General features: G+C 59.7%; 1 protein-coding gene across 5 annotated transcripts in view; it reads left to right on the top strand.

The window, feature by feature from the left end:
• The window catches only part of PXDN (peroxidasin), a 76861-nt gene that overhangs the window by 56849 nt on the left and 7273 nt on the right, over window positions 1-12739 (top strand). For all 5 annotated transcript variants that reach the window (XM_045447892.1, XM_045447894.1, XM_045447891.1 and 2 more), the window contains 5 exons: window positions 3588-3696; window positions 4238-4395; window positions 5608-7111; window positions 9438-9572; window positions 10189-10397. In XM_045447892.1, coding sequence (XP_045303848.1) covers window positions 3588-3696; window positions 4238-4395; window positions 5608-7111; window positions 9438-9572; window positions 10189-10397 — 2115 coding nt within the window. The remainder of the gene's footprint in view (window positions 1-3587; window positions 3697-4237; window positions 4396-5607; window positions 7112-9437; window positions 9573-10188; window positions 10398-12739) is intronic.

The raw sequence follows: 12739 nt of genomic DNA on the forward strand, positions 1-12739 counted from the left end.
TCTCTCAAAATAAGTAAACAATTATTTTAAAAGGGCAGCCTTTAAAAAAAAATGAAAAAAAAAAATAAATGTGAACCATAAAGGAATAACTGGAAGCCTGATTTTGGAGGGTTTTTTTAGGGAAAAATATTATTTTCCCATCATACATGGTGTGTGAAATGGATGTAAAATTAGATTGGTGAATTTTATGCCTGTGTTTTTTTAATTCCAGTTTTTTATACCTGAAGTAATGTTACTTAAATGTGAATTGGTTATATATGAGATTTAAAAATAATCTCCCCACGATCCCACCTCTAAGAAATAAGCACTATTAGCGTTTTGGTGAATTTCCTTTATTTTTTCAAAAGGTAGGTAAATGTTTTCGTGTTAGTTTTCGTGATTGTCGTTTACAGAGGAAAACAAATTGAAGTGATTCATAATAACGAAACATTAGAGTCATAACATTCTGTACAATTATCGGACCCTCTCGTCTAGCACTTGGCATAAAAACATTCGGTTCCAAAAGTTAGTAAGTTTGGCTCCGTGCGAGACCCACTGCGCGGGGGGTCTGCCTGGGAAATGCTGTCGGGCCACGTGGGTCGAGAGCGGGTAAATGTGTCCCACGCACCATGGCTCGCCCGCTGCGTGCCCGTGTCGGCGGGGAGGTGAGCGTCCCGGGCAGCTGCTCTGTACACGGCTGAGGGCGGGCGCAGGGGTGTCGGGGGCCCGAGGGGCTGCGGCTCACGTGCAGGCAGCGGACGCGGACGAGTAACAGAGCGAACAGCAGGCTCCAGTTGTGATCCGACCGGGAGGCTGGGGCTCGGGGCAGTTGGTCGGGGAGGACCCGCCCTGGTCACGCACATTCTGAGGAGCGGGGCCGCGGGGCCTGGCGCGAGTGGCGGGCGTGAGGCCTGAGGTTGGGACGGGCCGAATGCCAGAGGCCAGGCGGGGCCGGGGCCTCGTCAGCCGGGCTGTAGTCAGCCGGGCTGTAGTCTGGCTTTTATTGCACGGGTGTGGGAAGCCACCGGAAAGGTCCGAGCAGTTCCGAGGCAGTAAGGACGGTGAGGTGTGGGGGAGGGAGCGAGGGCAGTGTCTGCCAGTGTCCCAGCGCAGGCGTGATGGGCCTGCCGGCCGTGGACCCACGCAGAGCCCGGCGGGCGAGCGCCGTTCGCTGAGATGTCACAGAGCGGGGTGGAGGCTGGGATGAGGCGCACGGAAGGTTCTGTGTCCACGCGTGAAAAGCACGAGTAAGCTTCAGGGAGAGAGATGGGCTGGTGCGGATTTGTGAGTATTTAGACCACTGCCCCGTGTGACCCCCAGGGAGGGCCTGAGGCTGGCCCGGCACAGCGGGGAGATGTCTGGTGGGAAGGAGGAAGCGGCCACACCGCTACAGAAGGGACAGAGGTGGGGGTAGGCATCAGGAGGCAGGAGTGGGGGTCAGGTAGACCTGGCTCCTGTAGGTCCTTGGGAGGTGTGAGGAATCAGGAGGCAGTGTGTCCCAGCAGGAGGGAGTGTGTCCCCAGAGGGAGGAAGTGTGTCCCTAGAGGGAGGAAGTGTGTCCCAGGAAGGAGAAAGTGTGACCCCGGAGGGAGGAAGTGTGTTCCCGGAATGAGGAAAAAGGAAGTGTGTCTCAGGAAGGAGGAAGTGTGTCCCTGGAGGGAGGAAGTGTGTCCCAGGAAGGAGGAAGTATGTCTCAGGAAGAAGGAGGAAGTGTGTCGCAGCGGGAGGGACTGTGTCCCAGGAGGGAGCAAGCGTGTCCCAGGAAGGAGGAAGTGTGTCCCAGGAAGGAGGAAGTGTGTCTCAGGAAGAAGGAGGAAGTGTGTCCCAGCGGGAGGGACTGTGTCCCAGGAGGGAGCAAGTGTGTCCCCGGAGGGAGGAAGGAGGAAGTGTGTCCCAGGAAGGAGGAAAAAGGAAGTGTGTCTCAGGAAAGAGGAAGGAGGAAGTGTGACCCCGGAAGGAGGAAGTGTGTCCCAGGAATGAGGAAAAAGGAAGTGTGTCTCAGGAAGGAGGAAGGAGGAAGTGTGTCCCTGGAAGGAGGGAGTGTGTCAGAAAGGAGGAAGGAGGGAGTGTGTCCCAGCGGGAGGGAGTGTGTCCCCGGAGGGAGGAAGGAGGAAGCGTGTCCCAGGAAGGAGGAAGTGTGACCCCGGAGGGAGGAAGTGTGTCCCAGGAATGAGGAAAAAGGAAGTGTGTCTCAGGAAGGAGGAAGTGTGTCTCAGGAAGAAGGAGGAAGTGTGTCTCAGGAAGGAGGAAGTGTGTCCCTGGAGGGAGGAAGTGTGTCCTAGGAAGGAGGAAGTGTGTCTCAGGAAGAAGGAGGAAGTGTGTCGCAGCGGGAGGGACTGTGTCCCAGGAGGGAGCAAGCATGTCCCAGGAAGGAGGGAGTGTGTCCCAGGAAGGAGGAAGTGTGTCTCAGGAAGAAGGAGGAAGTGTGTCCCAGCGGGAGGGACTGTGTCCCAGGAGGGAGCAAGCGTGTCCCAGGAAGGAGGAAGTGTGTCTCAGGAAGGAGGAAGGAGGAAGTGTGTCCCTGGAAGGAGGAAGTGTGTCTCAGAAAGGAGGAAGGAGGGAGTGTGTCCCCGGAGGGAGGAAGGAGGAAGTGTGTCCCAGGAAGGAGGAAAAAGGAAGTGTGTCTCAGGAAAGAGGAAGGAGGAAGTGTGACCCCGGAAGGAGGAAGTGTGTCCCAGGAATGAGGAAAAAGGAAGTGTGTCTCAGGAAGGAGGAAGGAGGAAGTGTGTCCCTGGAAGGAGGGAGTGTGTCAGAAAGGAGGAAGGAGGGAGTGTGTGTCCCAGGAAGGAGGAAGTGTGTCTCAGGAAGAAGGAGGAAGTGTGTCGCAGCGGGAGGGACTGTGTCCCAGGAGGGAGCAAGCATGTCCCAGGAGGGAGCAAGCGTGTCCCAGGAAGGAGGAAGTGTGTTCCAAGGCCAAGTGAAAGAAGCATTTCAATAAGATCATTTAAATTTGTGTCAGACTCTGGAAAGGCTGAGTACGTTTAGGGAAAAAAGTACCACTTTGTGCCCGGTGACCTTTGCTCCAGCTGCATCAGTGGATAGGGGTAGAAGATCGATCGGTTGGTTCAGGGTTATTTTATTTAGCAAACTCTGGTATTAAGTGGGAAGAGATGAGAAGAGGGAAGTGGAAAGGCCCAGAGGCCTGCAGGCTAAGCCGTGTGCGCGTGTGGTAATGGTGCGCTCGTGGCGGTGACGTGATCAGCCCATAGCGGACAGGAAAATGGAGGGAGCAGAGTCTTTGTAGGGGCGAACGGCTGGAGATCCAGGCACCTGTGGAGGGTCTGGCCACTGACGGAAGGACGGAATCCACCAGGAATTAAAATTGGCCGGAGCCGAGCCTCCACTCGCGGCCGGGCTTCGCTGGAAGAATTGGCTGCTTCACGTCCGAGCTACTTTTCCCATCCTCCTCCAGGGTCATGTGGTTTCAGAAATTAAGGTCTATAACTTACATATGACTTGAAAATAGCTTCTGGCGTGATTTAACTTTGGTGTGAAAAATAGTACTGGAGGGAGGTGTGCCTTATTCTAAATGATGTCGTGTCCAGATGGGATCGCCTGAGTAACTTGTGGGGCAGTTTTTGGGTAATGAATGACTTTGTGTTTTCCAGTTCCTGATGTCAGCCGAAACGGGGACCCGTTTGTGGCCAAATCGATTGTTGAAGCAATTGCGACTGTGGACAGAGCCATAAACTCAACCCGCACGCACCTGTTTGACAGGTACTGGGGGCGGAAATGGGTTCAGACCACTGTTTGGTCAGTCTCCGGGGTGAAGCGAACGCGGTTCGGGACACGAAGCTGTGACCAATGGCGTCTGAAGAAAAACCTTTGAATTTAAAAGTCACAATCTCCATTGGCACCGGGTTTTGTGGGGTTCAGATAACAAAAGTCACCGTTTCTGAGTAGCAGCTGAGCTGTGACTCACAAATAAGACGTTTTCAGAAAATCTCCACTTACTCGCTTGGCTTACTACCGAATGATTGGGCAAAAACAAAGTATTTGTCGGGTGCGTTGTATTTGCTTGTGTTGGCAGTTCCAAAGTGTTTTTTCCTGCCTCATAACTATGTGTCTTCTCTGTTATTTAATGATTTGCTTTTAGCGTCTTTGGTTTTGACGCTTTCCACTTGGGATGAGTAAGGCACGGTCCGCCACGTCTAGAGAAGCGGCTTCACCAACACTCAGCGGCAGTGATCATACCTTGGGGTGTGATGTTCGTTCTCAAGGGTTTTTTCTGTTCTTCTTTCCGCTCCTGACCCGTTAGCCGTCCCCGTTCTCCCAATGACCTGCTGGCCTTGTTCCGGTACCCGAGGGACCCCTACACCGTGGAGCAGGCACGCGCAGGAGAGATATTTGAGCGGACGTTGCAGCTGATTCAGGAGCACGTGCGGCACGGGCTGATGGTCGACCTGAATGGAACAAGTTAGTCCTGGGGTCTTTCTCTCCCGAGTGCCAGGCGTCCACCCCACCTGTGTGGCCTCCTTGGGGGCCGTGCCCGCATCCCCGTCTGAGTGCAGGCTCGGCTGCCTGGGTGCGGGCCACGCCGGGTCCTCGGGTATCTTGGACGCCCACACGCTGCTGGCCCCTGGCCGAGACCCTCGGTTCCCTGTGACAGATGGCATGGAGGGAAGAGGGGGCAGGGCAGCGGCTGCCACGTGAGGCTGTGCACATGGCACGAAACGCTGCGGGCCATCGGGACGGCATCTGCCTATGTGCCGTGTGTACACGTGTGCCCCTGCGTGTGAACGTGTACTCCTACACGTGCATGTGTGCCCTTGTGTGCGTGGTCTTGCTTGTGTGCGCGTGCCTCTGCGTGTGCACGTGTGCTCCTGGGTGTGTGCGCCCCTCTGCACGTGTACGTCTGCGTGTGCTCCTGTGTGTGTGCATGTGTGCCCCTGCGTGTGCATGTGCTTGTGTGCCCTGCATGTGAACGTGTACTCCTACACGTGCATATGTGCCCTTGTGTGTATGCTCTTGCTTGTGTGCGAGTGCCTCTGTGTGTGCACGTGTGTCCCTGGGTGTGTGTGCCCGTCTGTGTGCACGTGTATGTCTGCATGTGCTCCTGTGTGCTCCTGTGTGTGTGCCTGTGTGTATGCACGTGTGCCCCTGCGTGTGCATGTGCTTGTGTGCCCTGCGTGTGAACGTGTACCTCTACACGTGCATATGTGCCCTTGTGTGCGTGCTCTTGTGTGCGCGTGCTTCTGCGTGTGCACGTGTACCCCTGGGTGTGTGCGCCCCTCTGCACATGTATGTTTGCATGTGCTCCTGCGTGTGCCTGTGAGTGTGCACGTGTACCCCTGTGTGTGCCTGTACTGTGCACGCGGGTGTGAGGGTGCCCCTGTGCACACGTGCACGTCCCCCTGAGCGCGAAGCTCTTCCAGCAGTCCCAGAACAGGCCCCTGGTGCACGTCAGGTCTTTCCCGGCTGTTCCTGCCGGGACCCCTTCCCCGGCACTGTGTGGACCCCGGGCCGTCCCCCGCTCCCCCACCGCGCGCGCCCATCCCACGAAGGTCCCCTCCCCTGGCTCCCGGCCCGGCAGGCAGGACTGGGTGGGGGAGCACCGCGGGGGCCAGGGCCGCGTGCCCGCGTGCTGCCCGCCGTCCAGAGGGTGAGCCGCGTCCCCCTCTGCCGCAGGTTACCACTACAACGACCTCGTGTCCCCCCAGTACCTGAGCCTCATCGCCAACCTGTCCGGCTGCACGGCCCACCGGCGCGTGAACAACTGCTCGGACATGTGCTTCCACCAGAAGTACCGCACGCACGACGGCACCTGCAACAATCTGCAGCACCCCATGTGGGGCGCCTCGCTGACCGCCTTCGAGCGCCTGCTGAAGGCCGTGTACGAGAACGGGTTCAACACCCCGCGGGGCATCGACCCCGGCCGGCTGTACCACGGCCACGCGCTGCCCGTGCCTCGCTTGGTGTCCACGTCCCTGATCGGGACCGAGACCGTCACGCCCGACGAGCAGTTCACGCACATGCTCATGCAGTGGGGCCAGTTTCTGGACCACGACCTCGACTCCACGGTGGTGGCCCTGAGCCAGGCTCGCTTCTCCGACGGACAGCACTGCAGCTCCGTGTGCAGCAACGACCCCCCCTGCTTCTCGGTCGCCGTGCCCCCCAACGACCCCCGCGTCAGGAACGGGGCTCGCTGCATGTTCTTCGTGCGTTCCAGCCCCGTGTGCGGCAGCGGGATGACCTCCCTCCTCATGAACTCCGTGTACCCGCGGGAGCAGATCAACCAGCTCACCTCCTACATCGACGCCTCCAACGTGTACGGGAGCACGGAGCACGAGGCGCGCGCCATCCGGGACCTGGCCAGCCACCGGGGGCTCCTGCGGCAGGGCATCGTGCAGCGGTCGGGGAAGCCGCTGCTGCCCTTTGCCACCGGGCCGCCCACGGAGTGCATGCGGGACGAGAACGAGAGCCCCATCCCCTGCTTCCTGGCCGGGGACCACCGCGCCAACGAGCAGTTGGGCCTGACCAGCATGCACACGCTCTGGTTCCGGGAGCACAACCGCGTGGCCGCCGAGCTGCTGTCCCTGAACCCGCACTGGGACGGGGACACCATCTACCACGAGGCGAGGAAGATCGTGGGCGCGCAGGTGCAGCACATCACCTACCAGCACTGGCTGCCCAAGGTGCTGGGCGAGGTAGGCATGAAGGCGCTGGGCGACTACCGCGGCTACGACCCAGGCGTCAACGCCGGCATCTTCAACGCCTTCGCCACGGCCGCCTTCAGGTTCGGCCACACGCTGGTCAACCCCGTGCTCTACCGGCTGGACGAGAACTTCGAGCCCATCGTGCAGGGACACATCCCCCTGCACAAAGCCTTCTTCTCTCCCTTCCGCATCGTGAACGAGGGCGGCATCGACCCGCTGCTCAGGGGCCTGTTCGGCGTGGCCGGGAAGATGCGTGTCCCCTCGCAGCTGCTGAACACGGAGCTCACCGAGCGGCTCTTCTCCATGGCGCACGCGGTGGCCCTGGACCTGGCCGCCATCAACATCCAGCGGGGCCGGGACCACGGCATCCCGCCCTACCACGAGTACCGAGTGTACTGCAACCTGTCGTCCGCCCACACCTTTGAGGACCTGAAAAATGAGATCAAGAACCCCGAGATCCGGGAGAAGCTGAGACGGTGAGTTGGAGGAGGAGCCACCGTGTGGCGTCTTGGGTTTCTCAACGTTGTCAGGGTCAGGCGTGCCGAGAAAGGTGGCCCCACGTGTGCACGGCTGTTGTTCTCGGGATTCCAGTGTGTGTTTGTGGAGCCGGGAGGGCAGAGCCTGTGGAGGGGTCACCTTCGGAGGCCATGCAGGTGCAGGGAGCGGTGGCCACGGCCACATGGGTGCCCGGCCTGCTTGTGCAGGGGAGTCCGACGGGAGGGGAAGGACCTGCGGGGAACCTCGGGGCCCCGCGTGCGTGCGTGGGGCTCTGTGGGCAGCTCCCTTGCTCGCAGCAGGCAGAGAGCACCAGAGCTCGGCCAGCACGACAGGGACACCTCTGTGTCCGGGGACCACTGCCCACAGCCTCAGGCAATCGTGCTGGCTCTGGGGAGCAGGTGCCTGGGGCCTGTGGTGCTGGAACCGTGAGGGTGCTCTGGGCACCCCAAGACCACAGGGGCAGCAGGGAGGTTAGCGGCCTTGGTCCCTGGCTGGGCGGTGCGTTAGACCTGCATTTCTCCACTCACTCAGCCGTCCGCCCTTCTCACGGGCACGGCTGCCCTTTGCTTGCTGACTACCTACCGTGTGACTTATCGTTTCTTTAATGCAAATAGTCCCTCTTTAGAGTTTTTCCATAACGATCCCTCCTCGTCCTCGGACTTGTCAAGTACGTCTACAAGTCATTGTATATTTAAGTTGCGTTCATTCACGTTGGAAAGAATTGTTTGAAAAAGGAAAGCTTTCTGAGGCCACACTGCGTGCTTTCTGGACTCTCCAGTTCGCCCGGTCCGCTTATTCTGAGCTACTCACTTTCCGCCGAAGGTGAGGCGTTCCCCAGTTAGGATCTGACCGTGGCTTCTCCAGGACGATCACTTTTTACTTGTAACTTATCGCGAGGTGCGACGACGTGAACGAACCTAGCCCTCCTGAGTCCCCCGCCTTCCAGCGTCCTTTAAGTAACGGTATCAGGCTGCCGGTTTGTGTGAATCCTGCGGCACTGGGACGTCACCGGGCACGGAACCGCTCGGTCAGGATTTGCGGGATCTGTGTTTCTTACGTGCCGGGCCCGTCCGGATGAACACGGGTCGCTCTCCCGTATTTCTCTGCTTTGCCAAACTCCGTTCACGACACTGGGGAGACCCTAGCGTCCCAGCGCCACAGGCCGGGGGAGGGGTGCCCGCCTCGTGCGCCGCAGACCCTGGGAAGGAAACTCCACTGTCTTCACCACAACAGCGAGTTCTTCAGCCGTCAGCCCCCGAGCCCTGCGGGAGGGGTGGGGGGCCTGGCCCGAGTGGGGTGCTCCCTGCTGGCTGTGGCCCCCGAGCCAGCGGGTGTGGGCGCCGTCCCCTTGTGGGGAGCGGCTCCTTCAAGTGGAGGCCGCGTCGGCGGCGAGGTCACGGGAGCTGTGCAGGTTGGGGCTCCCGACTTCCCCGCCTGCCCTCGGCCCCGCTCCCCGGGGAGACCACGGCACGAGGCTCCTCTGTGTGCAGCCGAGGTCAGTGCTGATGGTGTGGGGCTTGGCGGGAGCGCCCAGCCACCCTTCTCGAGGGTGCCTGAGCAGCACCCCCCCTTTCCTTTGTGGCCACAGCCCCGCGGACGGAGCCGGCCGCACCTCTGAGCCGGATAGTGCATGGTTAGAAAACCCAGCTGAGCTCTGAGTCCCAGCTGAGACCAAGCACCCGCGTCTGGGAGAGTCGTGTGCGTGTCTCAGGGGAGAGCCTGCCGCCAGCTCTCTGCCCGCGTGCTTGTGCTTCGCGGGAGCTGGAAGAGCTCGATGAAAGCGTTTGCTCTTGAACGTTTCAACCCCGCCGTCTTGGCCTCCCGTGCTGTTCTGCTGAGCAGATGGCTTCGTTACCGCAAACCTATTTTCAACAAACGTTGGAATTCCAGCGTCACAATTACCCCTTGGAAAGTCTGTCCTCAGTTACGTGAAGTTTGTTTATTTATATTTATGAAAAAAACCTGGAAGGTTGTACATTATCCTGTCAAGCGTGATGATCTCTCAACAGAAGAGGTGGGATTTTAACTCTCTTCCTGAATTTCTTGGTTTTTCTAAACTTGGAATAAACGTGCGGTTTGCGTTGTACGTGCGTATACGCGTATGCACAGAAAGTAGGGAAAAGTTTTGAAACGTAACGGATAGACGGTTTGAGTGATGATGAATGTTCTTTGTGGAAAGCAGGTCTGAATGATGCTAAATGGTGGTAAAGGTGGGGACTTTCTCACGTTGGTTGTACGTTGGTGTGTACTAGCTACCGCACGCCTAAGCAAATTTGAGGTTCACTTGGTTGTTTTCCTTTGTAGGTTATACGGGTCCCCACTCAACATCGACCTATTTCCTGCCCTCATGGTAGAGGACTTGGTCCCCGGCAGCCGCCTGGGACCGACCCTGATGTGCCTGCTGAGTACACAGTTCAAGCGGCTGAGAGATGGGGACAGGTAAAGGCAGGTGCCGTAGGGACGACAGGTGAAGGCAGGTGAGGCCGGGGAGAGCCTCCGCTCTGAAATGCACCTTTCCGGGGACTCGGGGATGTGCGGGGCAGGTGGCGGAGACTGTGTCCAGGTGAAAGTGGACGAGCGTCTTCGCGCCTCGCCGCGTTCGTGACTAGCTCCCCCGTGTGGGGACTTGCCCCCGACTGCAGCCCCAGGATCACGTGACCCAGTTCACAGGTGCCTTCGTGCCCTTCCGCGTAGTGAGGGCCTCTCTGTTCCCAAGAACGGTGCACACGGTTCAACCGCCGTGGCAGTTCGGAGGGATTTGAGCTTCTGGCGAGACTGACACGATGACACGAGTGGGGTTTACCGCGGGGCAGTGCAGCAGGGGCCGCGCCACGCCAGGGGTCTCACCCCCACCTGCGCCAGCTCCTCTGCTGCTTCCAGTACAGGCCCCGTGTGTTGCGTCTTGAGTAGGAGGCGTGATCCGTGCTCGAGCCCCTCTTAAGTGACAGCGGACTGAGCCCCGCGGCGTCGGTGCCGTCGGCAGAGCTTCCTGGCGGTTTCCCCACGCCTCCGCGGGGCCTCCGGGCGTCTGACCTTGCTCTCACTCTGGAAACAGGCTGTGGTACGAGAGCCCGGGGGTGTTCTCCCCGGCGCAGCTGACACAGATCAAGCAGACGTCGCTGGCCAGGATTCTGTGCGACAACGCGGACAACATCACGCGTGTGCAGAGGGACGTGTTCAGGGTGGCCGAGTTCCCCCACGGCTACAGCAGCTGCGACGACATCCCCCGCGTGGACCTGCGCGTGTGGCAGGACTGCTGCGAAGGTGCGCGTCCCCGACGCCCGGCCCCTCCCTCGCCTCTGTGGTTTGTCTTCCCCACTGCCTGCCCGCTCCTGCCGCGCTCACCGCCTGCCGCGGTGCTCCCGGGGCGTCTGGCGCGGTGCTCCCGGGGCGTCTGGCGCGGCGCTCCCGGGGCTCCTGCCGTGGTGCTCCCGGGGCGGCTGGCGCGGTGCTCCTGGGGCGTCTGTCATGGTGCTCCTGGGGCTCCTGCTGTGGTGCTCCCGGGGCGTCTGGCGTGGTACTCCCAGGGTTCCTGCTATGGTGCTCCCGGGGCTCCTGCCGTGGTGCTCCCGGGGCGTCTGTCATGGTGCTCCTGGGGCTCCTGCTGTGGTGCTCCCGGGGCATCTGGCGTGGTACTCCCAGGGTTCCTGCTATGGTGCTCCCGGGGCTCCTGCCGTGGTGCTCCCGGGGCTCCTGCCGTGGTGCTCCGGGGCGGCTGGCGCGGTGCTCCTGGGGCGTCTGTCATGGTGCTCCTGGGGCTCCTGCCGTGGTGCTCCCGGGGCGTCTGGCGTGATGCTCCCGGGGCTCCTGCCGTGGTGCTCCCGGGGCGTCTGGCGTGATGCTCCCGGGGCTCCTGCCGTGGTGCTCCCGGGGCTCCTGCCGAGGTGCTCCCAGGGCGTCTGGTATGGTGCTCTCTGGACGCTTGGCCGCAGTGGGGACAGAACCAGGTACCGCCCCTGCGGGCAGCCATGCAGGGTCGCTGCACAGTCTGAGAGGCCGCGGTCATGAAGGGCTGGTGGTGATGTGGTGGCGTTTCCTGTAAGTGACGTGCCCAGTGGAGGAGACAGGAGACGAGAGTGTGCATGAGGAGACGGGCTTCTGTGTTGTCTCTGAAACCTAATGTGCGTCTAAACGGGGGCACTCGTGTGTTGTCCTGAGTGTCGTGTATGCGCACGCGTGGGTGGCCCTGCCACGTGGACGTCCCCAGGATGTGTGCTCGGTAGAGAAGTGTGTGCTGTGCGTCCAGACCCCTGTGAGAACACCGTACCCGGAGGGGCGCGTTGTGTAAGATCAGGAGGAGGGCCGAGGCCTGTGGAGGGGTGGGGAGGGGTGGCGGGTCTCTGGCCGCGTCCGGTCCCTGCCGCGGGGCCGCTGTCCTCCTGCCGCGGAGCCCTTGCACTCCCGCTGTGGCGAACCACGAATTTCACCTTCTCATTTGAACGGGATTTGGGCTTCATTGAAACTGCATTCGGGGACTGGAATGTGGAAGCCGGGTGCGTTTGGAGCTGCCCTGCGTGACCTACACGCCCGCGGACACAGCTCCTTCCGCCCGGCACGCCGGTGGACAGGAGGCACGGACTAGAGTTGTTCCCTCTCCTTTCCGGAAGAAATAGTTCGGTCAGGCTCTTGTCCTCGCTGGTGATTACTCTCAGGTGGCTGCTGTTTGCATGAGGAGGTATCGGAACCTGGGTGCGTGGCCTAGAGCTGTTTGCGGTGTCTCCCTTTGAGTCCGTGCGCGTGTGGGTGCCTGCGTTGATCGGTTGTGCGTCTGCCCCCATTGGTTCTCTGCGTGTGAACGTATGGTGTGTGTACACGTAGGTGCTAAACAGGGATGCGTGGCACACGCGGTTCACAAGAGAGTTCGCGTGAAGATGAGGACTGAGTTTACTGCACGCCCCATCTTCCAAAACATTTGTATTCTCACTATGACCTCGAAGGAACCATGTTCTTGTTTTTAGTTTTTTTGAAAAACATCGTCCTTGTTTGTCCAACTCCGCGTGCTTTCCTGCAAATCTGGCGGAGGATGCAGGAAGCTGTCCTGACCCCTGGGAAAAGCCGGTTCTCGGATAACTGGCTTCCTGATAGCTTTACCAGGGGCCCCTTGCTGCATAGGAAGGGGCTGAGCCGGGGTTCCTGTTGTTCCGCTCGGAAAACCCAGAGTCCCGGGAGAGACGGGGTCTTGCCAGGCGGGCCTTTCCTGGAGCTGCTGGGGCCGGCTCTCCTGTCCGCGCAGCTGCCAAACGCATTTCTGACATCCTTTGTCCCCGACGCTTTTCCTCTGGAAATAGCAGGCCCGGTCCAGAGCTGACCAAGTTAAAGGATGCGTTGTATTTAAAAAAAAATTTTTTTTTACGTTTATTTATTTTTGAGAGATAGAGTGAGACAAAGTGACAGTGGGGGAGGGGCAGAGGGAGAAGGAGACACAGAATCCGAAGCAGGCGCCAGGCTCCCAGCCGTCAGCACAGAGCCCAACGCGGGGCTCGAACTCACAGACCGTGAGATCATGACCTGTGCCGAAGTCGGATGCTCAACTGACGGAGCCACCCAGGTGCCCCGAAAGGATGCTTTATAAGCTTTGTCTTTTATTGTAGCTCCAAAGTCGTGTT

Source organism: Leopardus geoffroyi, chromosome A3 (genome assembly GCF_018350155.1).
Source record: "Leopardus geoffroyi isolate Oge1 chromosome A3, O.geoffroyi_Oge1_pat1.0, whole genome shotgun sequence".
Lineage (NCBI taxonomy): Eukaryota > Metazoa > Chordata > Mammalia > Carnivora > Felidae > Leopardus > Leopardus geoffroyi.